At 47.5% G+C, this 19,943-nt stretch overlaps 1 protein-coding gene across 3 annotated transcripts in view; it reads right to left on the bottom strand.

Annotated features, from left to right (window-relative positions):
- MAD1L1 (mitotic arrest deficient 1 like 1) overlaps window positions 1-19,316 on the bottom strand; it is a 554,553-nt gene extending 535,237 nt beyond the window's left edge. For 2 of the 3 annotated variants that reach the window (XM_073361987.1, XM_073361989.1), the window contains exons 1-9: window positions 19,236-19,316; window positions 15,440-15,602; window positions 14,388-14,528; window positions 12,728-12,907; window positions 11,111-11,235; window positions 10,305-10,386; window positions 7,862-7,992; window positions 6,262-6,376; window positions 5,196-5,257 (exon numbers count right to left, since the gene is read on the bottom strand). In XM_073361987.1, the coding sequence (XP_073218088.1) occupies window positions 5,196-5,257; window positions 6,262-6,376; window positions 7,862-7,992; window positions 10,305-10,386; window positions 11,111-11,235; window positions 12,728-12,907; window positions 14,388-14,528; window positions 15,440-15,589 (986 nt within the window). In that variant the 5' untranslated portion in view covers window positions 15,590-15,602; window positions 19,236-19,316. The remainder of the gene's footprint in view (window positions 1-5,195; window positions 5,258-6,261; window positions 6,377-7,861; window positions 7,993-10,304; window positions 10,387-11,110; window positions 11,236-12,727; window positions 12,908-14,387; window positions 14,529-15,439; window positions 15,603-19,235) is intronic. The other variant, XM_073361988.1, reaches the window with a different exon arrangement.
- Between the last annotated feature and the right edge of the window lie 627 nt (window positions 19,317-19,943).

Here is a 19,943-nt window from a genome sequence, read left to right as displayed (position 1 = left end):
AGTGCTGAACTATTGCAACCAGCATTCTGGGATGGATCTGGCAGTGAAAAGCACTAAGCTATGAGTGGTTTACCAGTAGTTGAAGATAACAGCAGCTGAACAGAGACAAGAAGAGGCAGGTACAAGAGTGAGCTGCAGATGAGCTATAAACATATTTAGATTAGAACAGTGGTTTTCAATCTTTTTTAATTTGAGGACTCTAAAAAATTTCAAATGGAGGTACAGACCCCTTTGGAAATCTTAGACATAGTGTGCAGACACAGACTACAGCTTAAAAACCACTGATCTATGGTAACAACCACCTTTCGTGGATCCCTTAGACATAGTCAGAGGGTTCCCAGGAGTCCACAGACCACAGGTTGAAAATCACTGGATTAGAAGATTTACAGGGCAGGAATCTTGTCTGTGTATTTGCCAAGTGCCGCATAGGCTCTGAGCATTACATAAACAAAGAACAATGGGAAGGAAAGAATGGCAGGTTGATTATATTAAAAACAACATTTCCCTCTTAAGGATGATTCTGTGGATAACAGTGAAGAAGAAGAGAACTAGATTGAACAAGTCTGAAAAGAGAGAAAGGACAGGGAGTCAGGGAGAAAAAGAGGGTTGCTGAGATGGGTGAGAAAGATATGTACTGCACTCTGTCACTGGAAAAACTGTGTCTGAATCTCTGTTCACGTTCAGAATAGCTGCAACAAACAGGAACTCTGCTAGACATACACACAGAGAAAATGATCACACTGGTGTGGTTTTAAAATAGATTTTAAAACATTTGATTTTAACAAGCCAACAACTTTAATTAGACTAATGCCTGACCTTTTTACGGTGCCCAATTGATGTTTGTACAGGAGTCAGAGCATACCAGAATGAAATCAATGTTTTTCTGATACAACAAGAGAAAGTGTGCCATCTAGCGGTGAGTTCCTCACACTGACATCAAAAATAACTGCACTTCTTTTTTACAAACCCAGAAAGCCTACTCCCTTCCAGAAACACTATTATTCTGCAAAACTAATTTCTTGCCTGAGATTTGCAACATTTATTTACATTAGAAGGCGTCTCTGAGGTTACGGTGCCCTCTAGCAAAGGAAATATTCACTGAAGTCTGTGAAAGTTTTATACTGGTGCCCCTCACTAAGTCCTTCTCTGAAAATAACCAACCACCTGGTCACCCAATCCACAATGATCTGTAAAAATCTACTGTCATCAGTGTGCCACAGGGAGAGACACAGAATAAGAGGAACACACTTTACTGACACAGAACAATAGAATCACAGCTCATTCCTAGCAATCAGGAGTTACAATAGTTTATATCAGCCAGCAGTGCCTCTTCTAAAGCGAGTAGCCTGTAGAGCAAAATAAAGAGGCTAATACACTTAATACACAGCAAGTAGATTTATTCTGCAGATGAAAACTAATGTTGCAGAAGAACTGTAGATTTGAGATAACTGAAGGCTTAGCATCTCTGGGAATCCATGACAGAGTAAATATAAAGGGGCTCACAAAATACTGACCGAGTTCCTGCAAACCCAAACTACACCACTCTTAACAAAGAAGCAGAGTCTAGTAAATTGGAAAGTGAACAGCATTAGGACATGAATATAGAGGAACCCTTGGTCAAATGCATATGAGACTGCAGACAGCTTCATGATTTGGGTACAAGTGGAGCGTAACAGATAGAATGCCATGTACAATTTTATGATCTGGGTAAGGAGGGGCACAACTTATACGTCCATCATATTGGTAAACTGTTGAAGTTATGCTTGCATTATATATAGGGTATAATTAAAAATAGCATGTGCTGTTCTTACCACCATAAGAGTAGGAAGAACTTTGGAGAGGATGAAAAGGAGCAGGGGAAGGACAACACAAAACAATTCCAGGCTATGCGACAATGTTAGCCAGTCTTCTACAATTTCTAATGTTTAGGCAAGGGAGCAATCACAGGTTTCAAAGAAGATGGAACTGATTCCCATCACCTGGTTGAGATGGCAACAATTCAGAACTTGTGGTCACTGGACTACAGTACAGTAGAGCAACTTTTGAGTAAGGTATTTAGTTTTTGCACTTTTCATAGTTTATTTCCACCAAAGTTGCAGCACTGGAAGACAACCACCAAATCTCTCATAAAACTCCCCAAAAAGATAAGCACAGAGATGTTTGGCCTTAACACTCCAAGAAGATGCCCCCTCCCCTTCCAAATACTATTACATAAAATTACACACCAAAAGCCCTGCTCATAAACTAATCTGACAGGGAACCTCCAGGGACCACGCAATCAGTGAACAAAAGCCATTGCGAGCAGACACAGAAGAGAAACCCTGAAGAACAGCGGGAGGAAATGAAAAACCATCTTCCCCAAAAGAGCCACAGGCTGCGTGCTCTTCCCCTGCATTCCATGTATAAGTGGAGAAACTAAGAAGAGGAGACACAGGGACATAATGCATTCCCTTTCTTCCTGCTTCTCTAGTTATTAGCAGACAGACAGTACATTGCACTGGCTCTTTGGGATAACCATCCAACTGTTCCCATTCTCTCCTACTCACTGTCTAGCAATTAACTTTCCTCAAGCTTTCACAAGAGGTATGCTTCAGGAATACGATTGGGACAATGATCTCCCTTTATACTTGGTCTCATTTCCTGGCTGAAAATGATCATAATTCATACTGAAAGAAGCCTGGAAAAAAAAAGTAGCTCCAATTCCACTTGGTGCAATCACATGCAAAAGGTGATTTTCTTGAGAGCAATTTGTTCGTCTGTACAAAGAAACGCCCTTAATACTGCTAAACAATGCGGCACAATAAAAAACCTCACTAACACTTCTCATCGAATATTCTGACTTTAAATGAAGAGGTTATCAGACTTCAGCAGGAAGAGTTACTTGGTTCCATTTCCTTTCCACTGTGAAATTACCTCATTAAACCTTTAACAGCTTGAGGTAAGTAAAAGCTTCCATACCACTGTCTGGCAGAGAGAAAGTTTGCTGGGAAGAACTCAGTACTTCACTCTCCTGCAAGTCTGAACATATGAACCCTGAGCAGAGGCAGGAGACGGTCTCAGCATTGCTATCTACCTACGTGCATTAAGGAAAAGGTAGCTCACCACACACATTGGACAACACAAAGAATTATGAGAAAACTAAGAGGACATTGCTTGTGAGAGAACAGGGCCGGCTCCAGGATTTTTGCCACCCCAAGCAATAAAATTTTTGGCTGCCCCCGCTTTTTTTCATTCCCTCCCTGCCCTGCCCCTTCCCAACCACTTTCCCAAATTCCCAGCCCCACCTTCTCTCCCAGACATGCCGCATTCCCCCCCCATTGCTTCCTGCAGCTCCTCCCCCCACCCCCAGAAACGCCCTGCCCTAGGTCATCTCCACTCCGCCTGCTCCCCTGAACACGCCGCCACTCCGCTTCTCCCTCTCCCTCTCAGTTGAGGGAGAGGCAGCGCGTTCAGGGGAGCAGGCGGAGCGGAGGTGAGCGGGGCGGGGGGGAGGTAGAGGAACCGCTCCCCGCCCCAGCGCACCTCTGCTCCATCACCACTCTGTTTCCTCTCCCAGGCTTGCCGCACGCAACAGCTGTTTCGCGCAGCAAGCCTGGGAGGGAGGGGGGAGAAGCGGAGCGGCGGTGCACTCAGGGGAGCAGGCAGAGGCAGAGCGGAGGCAAGCTGGGGCACGTTTCTATAGGCAGCATGGCCAGCGCCGGAATGCCACCCCTAGAAATGTGCCGCCCCAAGCACCTGCTTGTTTTGCTGGTGCCTAGAGCTGGCCCTGTGAGAGACAATCCTCTTTTACCTCAAGTAGCAGCGTACCCAATATAGAATCCCAAATCCAAACAAGGCTAGGCCCAAAGTATGCCATCATTTTGCATGCAAAACTTCCAGTGTTTTTGTTTGTTATGCAGCTGCAATTGATGGGATAGGGACAGGGGCCCGAGTGGGGAAGTTTGATCTGGGGTAAAAGTTGCAGGTCAAGCCTAATTCTTGTCTAAAGCATAGCTCTCAATGCAAGGATGTACAAAGGAAAGCAGTTCTTTTGGGCAAAACACCTCCCTTCCCACCAATAAGCATAATCACACTTGAAACATTGAGAGAGCCACAGCCCTTGCAAAGGTGGCACCTGAGCATGGCCCTAATTTCGCAGATTACTTTTCTTGCAAAGCAGCAGCTATCCCTGGGAAGAAGATGCAACAGATACCACTCTTTGGTTACATCACAGACAAATTAGAAGAGCCAGAACTGTGATTTAGTTCAATGCTAAAAGATGTCAATCTCTGTATCTGTAGCAGCGGTTCTCAAACTGTGGGTTGGGACGCCAAAGTGGATTGCGTCCCAACTTAATAGGGTTGCCAGGGCAAGCATTACACTTGCTGGGACCCGGGGCTGAAGCTGCAGCCCGAGCTGCATCACCACGCAGGGTGGCAGGGCTCAGGCTGTGGCCCCCTCTCCTGCCACCCAGGGCAGCTGGGCTTGGGCTCTGCTCCCCCACCGACCCCACCCCAGGGTAACTTTGTTGTCAGAACGGGGTCGCGGTGCAATGAAGTTTGAGAACTCCTGATCTACGGTGTTACACGTCAGCCCTCTCTTTGACAAGTGTTACAATCATTTCACTGTCCCTAGAGAAATTTTCTCAGCACCAGAAGTGAAAAATGTTTATTACACCTCTACCATCATATAAAATACAGGATAATAAGAGAAAGAGCTGTTAAGTTAAGTTACTACTTTAGAAAACAACACGACAGGTCAGTCTAACGCAACATTCCTGAGATTTCATTACAGGAATTATATTTTCAATAATGCATCACAGGCTCATATATGTGACTTGCCGTACATCTCATGAAACGCTCCACTCTTAATATGGTCACACTAACTCAATTCCTTCTAAATATGAATGTAGTTGTACGTAAGAAGTTTAGAGAACTAAAAGCTGAACCAGCTTTCCACCCACCACAGTCTCAAATGGATTGGGTCAGGCTGTCAGTCACCAGTTCACAAATTAATCCCCAAAAGATACTCTTTGACTGTTTGTATTTAACAAGGCAAAATCATATATACTTCATAGCAGTGAGAGAGAGGAGTACCAACAGACAAGTTTGCACACGGGAGGACAGATAAGGTGGACAGCCTGACAAGCTTAAGCCATCAAGATCACTAAGAAGTAAAGCAAGTGGAACAGGTGGTTTAACTCCATCAGCACCTACCTGATATTTAAGCCAGTGCTCTCATCTAGTTTTTCCCAGCTTTTCAACTTTCCCAGAAGTTTCTAGGGAGGAGGAAAAAGAAGTCAATAAAGAAACCTAAATGAGTGTTCTTACATCTCAACTCCTATAGCTGCATTTTTCATTCCTTCCACCTTAGCCTTTTCCACTTTTTTTCCTGTGGACTTTATCATCTATGCATGGCCCAGTACTGCTGGAACATCATTCTGTGTACCCAAGACACTATGAACAGCAGCATTAATCTTCCCAACCACCACAGTTACATGGCACAATGTACCATTTCTGTGCCATCCATTATCTATCCTTGTGAATTAACCCCCATGCACCAGATCCTGTTACTGCACAGACCAAAGAAATTAAAGCAGTATTCCAAACATGCCAGTTCTATACCAGCTGCTGTGCCCATTTCTCCTCCCCCACCAAAGGGATATGCATCACAACTCTCTATGCTTTCAGTACCAGATTGGATTGCCCAAGTCAGATCTAGCCCTTAGAACAGCTCTGCACCACAACACTTTCCATGACCGGGTAATCATCTTGAAAAATCATTTTACCTTTGAGTAAAATGTGGGTGGGTGAAAGGGGTGATTCAGGCAACAGCAAAACAAAGAAATCAATTGTATTGATACAAGACTGTACAGTGGCCCCTTCTACCAGCAAAACTGATCTGAGGGTATGTTACAGGTTCCCATTATGTGTCTATCTTATACCAACACCTCTGGTAAGCATTGGGGAACCGAAAGGGCATTCATAGGTGGGGCAATGTGAAAGGGAGATGCCACAATGAAGATGCGCTGCTACTTAGAGAAGTCTTTAAGATGAACAATGGACAGACCTTTGTTTTTCTCTCATTATGAACACTCCCCTCGTATGGGTATTCTACATCTTAGGCTACATCTTGGGGTTGGGCCAGCACGAACCACAAACCACAGCAATCACTTTCTGTACCCTCGCTATGTCTAGAGGAACTTAAGTTCCCTAAAAGACCACACAAGCAAGAGCAGTAGCCCCAGTTCTACATATATAGCATATGTTCTTGGCTCCTCACCTCATTCTCCAATTCGAGGTTCACTAGATCGGCCTGAACCTTCTCATAGCGCTCCAGTTTCCTCTGGAGACCTTCCACCTCCTCTCTGAGTAACCCATTGTTTTCCTTCATTTCCCTGAGAAAAAGAGAAAGGGCAAAGCCATTACAAAGCCACCACAACAACTCAATTCTCTTATGTAAACTCCTGGACACACACACACACACACACACGGAAGCATAAGGTATTAAAAAAGCCATTATGACACTGAGCCAAAGTGGTAACCTTCTATAACCTTTGCTACAAAGTGACTGTTGCACAGGAGGTAGCATTCGCTGGGCTAAGTTTTCCCACTCCAAAATGCCCTGAGTTATGTCCAAACATATGAAAATTTCATACCTGCTTTACCGATTGTACAAAAACAGAATTTAAAGTAAACACAACAGCCTTGACATTATGATGCAAAGTCAATATGAATGCAGGTCTGGAACTCAGCAAGTAAGGAAACAGGCAAGAGTTAGTGCTCTTGTCCGTTTACAGATAGTAAGATTTCTTCAGCCCCGAGTTTATTTTAGTATAGGTTTTGTGGGGGTACATTAGTCAGTCCAATGGTGTCAAAAATAAGACCACTAATCTTTCAATGTGCTTCTGTTTCCACTCTGCTATGACACATTTCACATTTCCAAACAGAGAGGATTGCATAGAGGCACCTGGAGAGTTTCCATGATAAATCGTCATTGAATGGTGGTAGTCCACATAAATCAAGAGCAAACTCAAAGGAGCCTGCTTAGACTCCAGTCTTCTAAATTGTGGTAAAGGGAAGTTGGCAAGATCAGATACGCATGTACTTCAGACTTTTTGTTCATTTGTTTTCAGAGATTGAAATTAAACTCTCTCAGTATAACAGCATATCAAAGTAATGCCAGATTACTCCATAAACACAAGACAACCAAGTTTCAAAATTCATTAGTACTTTGGAAGCCTACAGAACAGATTCTAAAAGAGGCAGCACCAGAGCAATTTATAAACTTCAGCAGCCAGTCTTTCAAAATGATACACTGGCACAAGAATGCTTTCAAAACATTAGTGGAAATGCTGACTGGCTGGTAACAAAATAAGAATTTAAAATCTTTGCCAAGATATTACAGGGATAGACATGTTAGAAATGTCGTGAGATTGAAGAGATAGCCCATCACAAATCCCATAAAGAAAGGATTTACTATCAGCAAGTACGTTTAGCATCAAATCCCTCTCCAATCTCCCCTTACTATGCACAACCTTCCCTTTGATCCAAGTTGAAGGTAAATGTGTCTCACCTTCCAAAATGACCAATCCTCATTTCATGATCCCCTCACACTGTGCAAAAGGAGATTATCCAGAATCCTCCAAATCACAATAACTAGTAACCATTACAACACTGGCTCAACCTCATACACAGTAGATACAGAAGACCTTTAAACTTCCTTCCACAGCATTCTATTTGGAAATTTCCATTCTGCATAATGCACTGTATAATGCAAAGCCCCCGAGACAGAAAATGACAGCTATAGGAGGATGGATCACAGCAGAAGACAGCCATTTTTGACATATGCCCCATACTGAAGGCAGATCTTTCCTTCTCACCTGAAGTAGGCATTATCCTCCCTGAGCTGGAACAGTTCCCGCTCCATCTTTGGGAATCGGGCCAGCTCTGTTTTCATGTTCTTCACAATTGCAGCATCTTGTTCCTGCAGGGAGAGCTTCTGTTCCAGATCCTGGAAGGTAAGTGATGACATGAGAACAAGACGACAACTGAGTTTAGCTCAGGAAGGCTCAGAGCTACCTCTCCACCAGACTGCTAAACCTGTCCAAATCCTTTTCTCTCTAGCACTCTCTCTATCCTTACATTAACTCCAACATACATCAGAAATGGGTACTGTTAACATTTAAAAGGACATCTGCCCTCCCTTTTACACATCAATTTCCTATTTGTCAAGGAGTAATAAGCCAAAGGTCATCTCTTCTCACCTACCATAAGGTAATCTATGAGAGAAATTAGTACTCTGATGGACTTATTAGGAGTGGTCAGAACAGACACACACAATGGAGACAGGTTTCAGAGTACCAGCCGTGTTAGTCTGTATCCGCAAAAAGAACAGGAGTAATTGTGGCACCTTAGAGACTAACAAATTTAGCTTATGAGTAAATGAGAAGACATTAATTGGATAGAGAGATTCTGGGATGAGAACCACACCTTCTTCCCCGCACATTGGTTTTTCCAGCAGACTAAGAGTTTATTTAGAGCAGTGCTGCAGTTTGTTGTCCTCTTTCCCCACCTCCACTTCCAGTCACTCTGCCTGCTGTAGAAGTTTCTCTTGACACATCCATAAAGAATTGGCAATGCTGCTGCCCTTCAATCTTGCTCTACCCAATGCCAACCAAAGGAAACTCCACAATCAGCATTCCCTCAAAATCAAGTTTAATTCTCTCCATCTGTTTCTATCTCTACTGCCTCCTATCTCCACAGAAGAGAATCACTCCTAACTGGCCCAGAAGTTAGTTTGGCAGGACAGAGGGCATCTCCATACTTCCCCCAACAAGTCAACCTGCAATCAAAAGCATTGCAGCTAGCTGTACTTTGTATGCATATTAAAAAGAATACCCTGACTCCAGTGGAAAGATTACCCCAGAACAGGAACTGAGCTCAGAGTTTCAAGGCTCACCATCTGCCATGAAAAAGCAAACATGTCTAGAAGTATTGTGCCAGAGCCCTGAGTGACCAGACAAGACCAGGCTGAGCTTGCATCCAAATAATCTGCTATATAACGATGCAAATCAGTTATCTACACAGAAGGGATCTGTACAGCTTCTGACCACTTGGACTCTGTGATACAGAAAAGACAAAAAATGTTATACAGTAAGTCCTCACTTAACGTTGTAGTTATGTTCCTGAAAAATGCTACTTTAAGCTAAATGATGTTAAGTGAATCCAATTTCCCCGTAAGAATTAATGTAAATTTGGGAGGGGAGGGGGGGTGTTAAGGTTCCAAGGAAATTTGTTTAGTCAGAAAAAAGACTATTGTTATATACACACGCACACTACACCTTTTAAACAAACAATTTAATACTGTACACAGCAATGATGATTGTGAAGCTTGGTTGAGGTAGTGGAGTCTCAGGGTGGAAGAGGGTAGGTTATTTCCCAGGGAATGTCTTACTGCTAAATGAAGAACTAGCTCTCAGCTGAGCCCTCAAGAGTTAACACATTGTTCTTAATGTAGCTTCACGTGGCAGAGAGAGACACAGACACACTCTGTGTGTGTGTGTGTGTGTGACAGACAGACACACACACACACACACACACACCATGTATGAGACAGCAAGCCATGCATTGCCCCTTTAAGTATGCTGACCCCACTCTAAGTACACTGACTTTTTAAGTAGATCAGCAAGTTGAGACAGCAACTGCTGCCAGCAAGCTCCATCCATCCTGAGCCCTGTCGTGTCCCCCCTGCTCTGTGGAGAAGGGGTACAGGAGCTGCTGCTCCTGCCCTCCGAGGCAGAGGGCAGGAGCAGCACACAGCAGTGGGGGGAAGGACAGTTGAACTGGCCAACAATTGATAGCCTGCTGGGTGGCTGTCGCACAGGGAATTTAGGGGAGCTGATGTGGGGCTGCTGGTCCACCCTGGTTCCAAGCCCCCACCAGCTAGCTCCAACAGACTGCTCTTTCTGTAAGCAGTGGACAAAGCAGGCGGCTGCCAAACAACATTCTAAGGGAGCATTGCGCAACTTTAAACGAGCATGTTCTCTAATTGATCAGCGGCATAACAACGAAACAACATTAACTGGGACGATGTTAAGTGAGGAGTTACTGTACAAGTGCTGAATATTATAGACTGTGTAATCCACCCTTCTAATTTCTGTGCCTTGACATCTGAATTTAGGCAACTTCAGCTCTACCCACCTAACAAGCAAGGCATTTATATGACAGAGTGGCTCTCAGTTTCTGTAAGGGTAAATCTTCCCAATACTTTTTGTATGTAAAAATGAAAAGTAGACATTCAGCATGGGTCTCACACACTCTCACCTTAATTTTCTGCTCATGTTCTGCCAACAGAGACTGGCTTGCTTGCAGCAACTGGATTTGTTGGTTGGCCTCCTGACATTTTCTGTTTTAAGTAGACATAAGAGACAAATTTACATACAAGAATCACTTGATGGGAACTATCTATTATAGATATAGAGGTATATTGGAGACACACACTTATTCAAGTGTCATTTACCACCACGACCAAGGACTGTTGTGGTGTAAAAGCAAGAACTGCCCCGCAGGACCTTTCTTTAATTTAATTTAAAGTTCTGGAGCAACTGAGACATTCACTGTGGAGACAGATTACCTCTACTTAGGAAAGCAGAAATATTCATTCTTCTAAAAAAATACTGACTCCATATATCCATAGAGATCCTCACGATCAAGTTACCCCATGGCCACACCAACAAATACATGAGTACATTACATAAAGAAAGAGTCATTTAAACCTTGATCCTAAAAAGGAGAGTTGGTACATGGAGCTGAAAGAGGAGGATGCAGCAGGCAGACACACACCTCATGAGATCTTCTAATCACCCCTCAACTACACATAGTACAAAATCAAGTATCAACATGAATATGAGAAGTAAGGGCGGTTTTAAGCTTGGATGTTTTTTTTATGAAGGTAGAATTAAATTGCTGCTCAGCGCTAGTTTCCGGCAAATTTTATAACCTGCACATCCAGATCAAAAAAGCCCTTTGAACAGCAAAAATAAAAAGGCTGTTGAACGTTTTCTGAATGGCAGCAGCTGCAGAAGACTGAAGATTTCTTTTTTCCTGGCAGTTGTTAATCCCCTACTCACTGGTGTTGCAGATCCAGCTGTTCCATCAGCTCCTGCTTCTGAGATTCCTGACTTGTCATTTGCATCTCCTGATTCATTAAACTCCACTGCAACTCAGATATTTTCCCTTTCAATACGCTGATCATCTGGATTCACAGAAAGAAGAGGAAGAACAAACAACAAACAAATAGACCATTGGACCTCCAGGCTGAACATTATGGAATGCAAACTGTTGAGATATAACAACTGACTAATGTGAAACACTGAATCTAGAAATAATTCACAATAAGACCTGCAAACCCACCTCAGAACAAAGTCAAAGAAAATTCTTTGCTCTCTTTCGTCTGCCCTGCCACCCAAATTGACATTTCCATTATTCATTAAGTGTATGACCTCAAACTGGTATGCAAAAAAGCAAACCTCAAAGCCAGAACCTATGCTCACAAGAGGATGTGTCCTACTGTTGACAATTATCCCATCATCACCATATCCACATGCTCCTAAGCAATGGGTTTTCAAAATAGAGACCCAAAAATTTTCAACCAGTCAAGTAATAGCAAAGATAAGCCCTCAGTAGGGGTCTAGCTACCATGGTGATTGGCACAAAGAAGTATGGCTAAGACAGTAATCACAGCAGCATTTGCCATTACACCTTTACTAAGCTACTAGACTCAGCTCTCACTCTCAGACTTACTCAGAATACACACACAGAGGGACAAACATCAGTACTGCCAAGTCTGAAATAAACTAGTTGACTGACGAACCTTATATGGCAAATATAGACAGCAAAGCAGAGGAAGGAACTTCACAAAGTTGAAGAATAAGCCACATTGGCTCGAATAACCATTATTCGTCTGACCCTCATACCTCACTCCCACCTTTAGCATTCTGAAACGTATTGGATCGCACCCAAAATGTGTTAGATGCATTAAAGAGACAAGATCCCTGTCCCAAATTTTACCAATGTGGGGATAAAGGTGGCATAGAAATAGGTCAGCTGCATTTATTATTGGGTTAGTTTTTCTTCCAACCTCCAACAGTCTTCCTATTTTTATTGCCACAAATTCCAATTGGCAAGTTAAATCCACTCATTTGAACCCCCCCTCATGGGCCCCAAATCCCTAAATTTTGGGTGCTTAGCTAACAAATGCTAGTAAAGGAAGTTGCCATTTAAGACATATTTGGAAGATGTCTCCTCTAGGTAGTTTGGTCCGACGTAAATCTCAGCTCCGCTAACTCTCCTGCTTGTTTCCTTCACTCCCTTGGCTCCCTCTCATCTTATCACTCCCTTCACTGCTTTCCCCCACTCTCCACATCATGACTTCTATCCTGATTTCCCCCATGCCCAGAACACTCTCCCTGCCCTTGCCCTCCAACTGTCTTTCTCCTCCAAATCCACCTCTCCAAGCAATGTCGTCTCATATTCCCCATATTCACCACTCTCAAACTGTTATCCCGTCTCCTGTCCTGTTTAGACTGTAAGCTCTTTGGAGTAGAGGACACATCTCATCTCTGTTTGTTAATCACTGTGTACACTGTGGTTCTAATTGTTGTAACAAGAGTGGATTGCTTCAACTCCATGTGACCCTCAAAGTCACCTAGAGCACTGGGTGAAATAAGAAATTGCTGTGCTCTTACTTCATTAGCTTCAGCCAGTTTGCTCTCCTTCTCCTGCAGCTTCTTGCTCACAGTCTCCATGCTCTTCTTAAAGGATTTATTCATCTCCATTTGTTCCTTCAGTTTAGCCTCAGCCTCCACTTCCTTTTCCTGATAGTGCTTTATGCGTGTGAGGAGCTCCTGGTTACGGTCAACCTCTCGCTAGGGAAGGGAAAATGTAAAGGGACTTCATAAAGAAGGAAGAGCCATAACGGTGAAGACATTGTCCTTTCCTCTTTGCCCCTTTCCTCACTATACGTCCCACAGGCAACCCTACCAACCAATGCTTTTCAGAGCCAAGCTCTTTTACCCCCTCGCTAGCAAAGCTAGTATCTCACTGGCAGCTTCTCAATGACCGGGGAATGAAGCCAGGAAATTACCAGACAGATTCCAAGCACTTCTTGAACTGATGTATGGACGTTAGCACACAGAGTTGGCTTCATGGTTTGCACAGCATAATTTACATTGGCTCAAACATGAAAACCCTGGATACATCAATTACCCTTTCACAAGAAGTTTATTTCACTGAGCCTGGGACCTTGATATCTGGAGTAACAAGACAAGTTTCTCTGTGAAATTTCTATTTGCATTAGAGCATTTTAAGTCTAAAATATTTTAATCTTAAATAAGTCAACTTTAATCGTACAACATAAACAACCAGTGCAACGAAACCACCAACATATGGGGGCAGATTTAGGGGTTTTTTTCAGCCATATTTATTTATTTTATTGGCACTCTGACAGCATTTCCCATGCCATTTCAAGTTCATTTCTAACTCAAATTGATTAGCACTTATTGAAAAATGTAAAGCAAATTGCTCTGCTAATCAAAGCAAATCGGGCCACAGATTTACATACTAAGCAAAGATTATGCAAAGCAACGCATGGTTCCTGAAACCTTTATCCACATGACTCATGAAACGCTGAATTTGAGCAGGGTAATTACCACACTGCTGGATTAGTGCTGCTCCCTTTTTGTACCAGTATTTTAAGGGTTTCTGTGACTGACTCAGCTAGATTCAGGTTTGAACTGTTCTTGGCTTAATCCCAAGATCGACTGACTTGAGGCAGAACCAGAAATTTACTCAGTGACCCACCATTTCACAGCTACAGAGTAAATCTGTCTCCCAGCATCCTTATAATACTTTGCTGGATTGACTTTTTTTTTTTTTTTTTTTAGCAGCTGAACTTCGGAGAGATGCTAAGAGCTTTATAGGATGACAAAGCCCACAAACTCTGCTGCTTATTTTAGCGACATAGCTAAGCAAACACATTTGGGCACACAACCAGAAGGCAACGAAACTATTAATCACTGACTAGAGCTCAGTGTCTTATCAATGCAGCTTCTCTTGTATTGCAGTCGCATGACTGGTGTTATCATTCCAGTCAAACATACCAAATGTTTGCAATTGTGCCAAATGAAGTTTAAACGCTTCTGGAAGAAACAAGGTTTAATGCAGCAGACCTGAATCTCCTTTTGTCTTATACTGATGAGCAACAGAGTGCTCAATAAATAAATGTACAGAATATCTGGTGGTCAGATCAATATCAGACTATTTGTCAGCCATGCAACAAAGTTTTAATGATCTCAAGATGCTCTGACTGAAGCCTTGGCTGTCAGACAGCACAAATGCCGTACCCACCTCGTAGCTCCTAGCATTAGTATTAGCTGCCTTCTCCAACTCAATGCGAGCTCTTTTGTGGCTCAGCTCCATCTGCATCTTCTCCCGTTCCACTTGCAGGAGCTGAGATTTGGAACGGATTTGCCCAGCTTCTTCCTCCAGCTGATCAGTTTCCATGTGAAGAGAGACACAAAAAACATACAATCAGCAGAAAAGCAATAATATTTTGCCTTTCTATAATACCCTCCAGCTTCGGCTTTCAAATTACTTTACAAACCTTGATATATTGAAGACTCCACAACCAACGGTGTCACACAAATAAAAGAGTAAGGAGTTTAAAATATTATAGTCAGAACTTTAAATGCAATGGAAATTAAAATAAATATGGCAAACCCTTACTTTACACTCAGAGACATAACCAGAGATCCATAACAAAGCTACAGAAGCTAAGAACTTTAAGGGAGATTTGTCTAAGATATCTTAGGTATTGCTGAAATGCCCATCACCATAGTATCCATAAAGACTGGTTTAGTAAATTAGACATTTACACTTCCAGGGCTACAATTCTGGCCCAGATAGAGGTCCTCAATGGAATGAATTTGGTGATCTCAATTCAGCCCTCAGAGTCACTATCATAAACACACCACCGATAGTTTAGCCCAGCTGACAGTATGTTTTCAAGAGAGAGCTAGGCAAGGCAGGAAAACTTGTCCAACACCGCAAGCAAGCCATCAGTTAAGCTCAGTCGTGGGGCAGGATGAAGGGAAATCGCAATACAGATGCCTGAGTTGGCCTACAGATAACTTAAAGGGGAAGAATTCAAGGGAGCCCCTTGATTAACCAGGACAAAGAGTCAGGCCCATAACTCACTTTTTTTTTTTTTAAATGAAAGGAATGAAGAGTTTTATTTTGGGTGCAAATTATCTCCCTCATTGACAATGTAGGGACAGCAATGTAAGAAGGGACAAGCCCCATCTCCTAACTAAAACAAATCTCCAGGCCTAAGATCAAATGAAATCTAAACTCTTGACTGCAGTGACACTACAGCTGTCAGCAAGCCAGGGATGCCTCACCTGCACCCTCTGCTGGTACTGCATATGCAAGGTACTTTGAAATGATCCTGGTGTGGCTGGACCAGATGCCCCCTCCACACGCTGTGAAATGAAGTTGTTGAAAGATCTCAGGGTGGAGAACACAGTTGTATTATCCTCCAGGTTCTCCATGGTGAGCTCTCTGCTGTAAACACACACACACACAAAGCCAAAAGTGACACATCCAGGACAGCTTACAGTCTTATTCACTGCTGTAACCTAGGGAAGGCATACTCCTTCCTTCAAGTCACTCTGGAGCAGAGTTTCTCAAATGCTGGGGCCACCAGGGCCATATGCAGCCACCAGCAGATTTTTTTTTCAGCCATAACAGCCTCCGAAGCATGGGGGGAGGGGAGGAGCCAAGCAGATTGTGGGGGCAAAGCAGCAATTCCTCCTTGCAGCGCCCAGCTGTTGCTCCTGAACAACTGTTACGAAGGGCAGCAAGTTGTACCACCTTGGTGTTTGCGCTGGCACTGCCAGTGGGGCTCGGGGTACCCTGCACAGCACAGCCTCCTCGGGGGGCCCCGGCAGTGCGTCTGGAGACATGGTGTGCACAGTGCTGGAGGTAGCTGCAGCTTTCAGTTGCTGGAGTGCTTCCCCCAGGCAGCTTCCCCCACTCCTTCCCAGTCAGGCACAGGGAACCGGGGACTCTACAGGCAGCTGGTGACTTCCTGACCCACCTTCCCTGAGAAGGGGGCAGCTCTCACTGAAGGGCCATGGGAGGCAGGGACAGAAAGACAGATTTGTAGGAGCAGCCACTAGCAAGAGTTGGTGGCCACACTCTGAGGCCACCAACAAATTTTTTGTGAGAACTCCTGCTCTGGAGTCTACATTCTTCCCACATGCATAGGGCCCTACCAAATTCACAGCCGTGAAAAACAAGTCACGGACCGTGAAATCTGGCTATTGTAGGGGGATCATGGTATTGCCACCCTTACTTCTGTGCTGCCTTCAGAGCAGTAGCTGCCGGCTGGGCATCCAGCTCTAAAGGCAGCATTGCCACCAGCAGCGGCTCAGACGTGAGGGTGGCATGGTATGGGGGGCATCCCTTTTTGAGAGGGGGCAGGGACAGCCTTATAGGTGGGCAACGTGATCGGGGGTGCGATGGTCACCCACTCACCCCATACAAACAGCCAGCCCAAGGCCCCTTTAACACCCAACCACTTGGGAGGAGCAGAGGTGGGGGCGCCCTGGCCAGGGGCTCCTACTTTGCACCAGGCTCCAGCTGCCAGCCCCAGCCAGACAGTGGAGGGACAGGAACTTCCTCTTCCCCTGCACTGGCCGCTCCTGGGGCCAAGTCAGACCCACCTCCGGTGGTGGCACAGAAGTAAGGGTGGCCATAACATACCATGGCACCCCCATTTCTGCACTGCTGCTGGCAGCGGCTCTGTCTTCAGAACAGGGCTCCCAGCCAGCAGCCGCCGCTCTCCAGCTGCCCATCTCTGAAGGCAGCATCACCACCAGTAGCAGTGCACAAGTGGCAATATCACGACACCCCTACAGTTGCCTTGTGACCCTCCCACAACCCCTTTTTGGGTCAGGACCCCCAGTTACAACCATGTGAAATTTCAGATTTAAAAATCTGAAACTGTGAAATTTAAGATTTTAAAAATCCTTTGACCATGAAATTTACCAAAATGGACCGTGAATTTGGTAGGGCCCTGCACATACAGCATGCAAAACCAAAACTGTCAGCTGCAGTAAAAGTGAGGGAGCCAAAACACACACGCTGCTGCCCAGAGGGGAGGAGCACATTGGTGGCGGGGCCCTGTGCTACTGCCCCGGGGGTTCAGGGCAAGCTCCTGTGCTGGAACTCCTTGCCAGAGGATGTTGTGAAGGCCAAGACCATAGCAGGGTTCAAAAAAGAACTAGATAAATTCATGGAGGATCGGTCCATCAATAGCTCTTAGCCAGGGTGGTCAGGGATAGTGTCCCTAGCCTGTGTTTGCCAGAAGCTGGGAATGAGCCATAGGGAATGGATCACTTGATGATTCCCTGTTCTGTTCATTCTCTCTGGGGCACCTGGCGTTGGCCACTGTCGGCAGACAGGATACTGGGCTAGATGGACCCTTGGCCTGACGCACTATGGCCGTTCTTATGCTGCCCTAGGGGAAGGGGCACACTAGTGGCAGGGCCCTGTGCTACTTCCACAGGGGGGTTCGGTATCAGGGGGCATGGTCCTGGGCTGCTACCCGGGAGGGGTCAGTATTGGGGAGCAGGGCCCTCTGCTAATGTCCCTGGAGGTTCAGGTTTCAGAGTAGCAGCCGTGTTAGTCTGCATCCGTATAAAGAACGGGAGGACTTGTAGCACCTTAGAGACTAACAAATTTATGAGAGCATAAGCTTTCGTGGACTACAGCCCACTTCATAGGATGCATACTGTGTCTTGGGACGGGGCCCTGTGCTGCTGCTGCTGCCGCCGGCCCCCCCCGGGGGGGGTGGGGGTTCTGGGGGGGGCGGGGCCCTGTGCTGCTGCTGGGCCCCCGGGGGGGGGTTCTGGGGGGGGCAGGGCCCTGTGCGGCTGCTGGGCCCCCCCGGGGGGGGGTTCTGGGGGGGGCGGGGCCCTGTACTGCTGCCGCTGCCCCCCCATGGGGGTGGGGGTTCTGGGGGGGGCGGGGCTCTGTGCTGCTGCTGGCCCCCCCCCCCGGGAGGGCGGGGGCTCTGTGGGGACGGGGCTCTGTGCTGCTCCTGCCGCCCCCCCGGGGGGGGTGGGGGTTCTGGGGTGGCGGGGCTCTGTGCTGCTGCTGGGCCCCCCCCGGGAGGTGGGGGTTCTGTGGGGGCGGGGCCCTGTACTGCTGCTGGGCCCCCCCCGGGAGGTGGGGTTCTGTGGGGGCGGGGCCCTGTACTGCTGCTGGGCCCCCCCCGGGAGGTGGGGGTTCTGGGGGGGGCAGGGCCCTGTGCTGCTGCTGCCGCCCCCCCGGGAGGGTGGGGGTTCTGTGGGGGCGGGGCCCTGTGCTGCTGCTGCTGCTGCCGCCGCCCCCCCGGAAGGTGGGGGTTCTGGGGGGGGCGGGGCCCTGTACTGCTGCTGGGCCCCCCCCGGGAGGTGGGGGTTCTGGGGGGGGCGGGGCCCTGTACTGCTGCTGGGCCCCCCCCGGGAGGTGGGAGTTCTGGGGGGGGCGGGGCCCTGTGCTGCTGCTGCCGCCCCCCCGGGAGGGTGGGGGTTCTGTGGGGGCGGGGCCCTGTGCTGCTGCTGCTGCCGCCCCCCCGGAAGGTGGGGGTTCTGGGGGGGGGCGGGGCCCTGTGCTGCTGCTGCTACCGCCCCCCCGGAAGGTGGGGGTTCTGGGGGGGGGCGGGGCCCTGTGCTGCTGCTGCTGCCGCCCCCCCGGGAGGAGGGGGTTCTGGGGGGGGCGGGGCCCTATGCTGCTGCTGCCGCCCCCCCGGGAGGGTGGGGGTTCTGTGGGGGCGGGGCCCTGTGCTGCTGCTGCTGCTGCTGCCGCCCCCCGGGAGGAGGGGGTTCTGGGGGGGGCGGGGCCCTGTGCTGCTGCTGCCGCCCCCCCGGGAGGGTGGGGGTTCTGGGGGGGGCGGGGCCCTGTGCTGCTGCTGCCGCCCCCCCGGGAGGGTGGGGGTTCTGTGGGGGCGGGGCCCTGTGCTGCTGCCGCCCCCCCGGGAGGAGGGGGTTCTGGGGGGGGCGGGGCCCTGTGCTGCTGCTGCCCGGGCGGGGGATCTCTGCGGGAAGAAGGGCCTCGTACTGCCACGGGGCGGGAGGGGGCGGCCAGTCCCGCTTCCGCCCTGGGGGCGAGGCCCGCGGTGGGGGGGCAGCGCGGGCCTCTCACACTCACCCGCCGCAGCTGGCTCCCTTGCTCCGGCTTGGATCTCCCTCCTCGTCCTGCGCCGAGATCTCACGAGAACTCGCGCCCAGCTCCCGCGACACCAGCCCGCCCCCTTGCCGTAATGCTGGGATTATACTTGTATCCTCGCTTGTAGCGCCTCCGTTCTCCTCTTACCGTAATGCTGGGAGCACGCGTGAAACTCCTATGTCCCCAGCGCGGTAAACCAGTGAGTGTCATGGCAACGTTGTGCATGGGAGACCTGCCACTTTTTTGGGGAGTGGAAGGCTGATTTTCTGATTCAGACCCTGGACTGGGGTTTGGGAGACCTGGGCTCCAGTCTCCGCTTTGCCGCGTGAGCTTGCTCACTCTGTGCTCCAGTGGGATATTTCCTCTCTCCCCTCCTTCGGTTGTTTAGACTCTGTCAGCTTTTCCCGGTAGGGACTGTCGCCCACTCTGTACATACAGTGCCTAGCCCCCTGGGACCTGGACTTCCTTTAGGGCCTCTAAGCGCCAGTGCAACACACATGTTTAACAACAAGAGTCATTCTACGAGGGGCCAGAAAGGGCATGAAGCCCCCCTGCAAGGGACCATCCCTTCTCCAACAAGGCAAAAGGCACCACGCTACAGGAGTTGGGCTGCCAACATGCCATAGGGAGAGCGAGTAACGCACCTGGTCCCCCCAGATCTTCACAACTCCTGCCCACAGTAACACCCAT

The sequence above is a fragment of the Lepidochelys kempii genome, chromosome 10, assembly GCF_965140265.1.
Source record: "Lepidochelys kempii isolate rLepKem1 chromosome 10, rLepKem1.hap2, whole genome shotgun sequence".
In the NCBI taxonomy this organism is placed as follows: domain Eukaryota; kingdom Metazoa; phylum Chordata; order Testudines; family Cheloniidae; genus Lepidochelys; species Lepidochelys kempii.
Note: the sequence above shows the minus strand (reverse complement) of the source record. Positions and strands in the feature narration are given on the sequence as shown.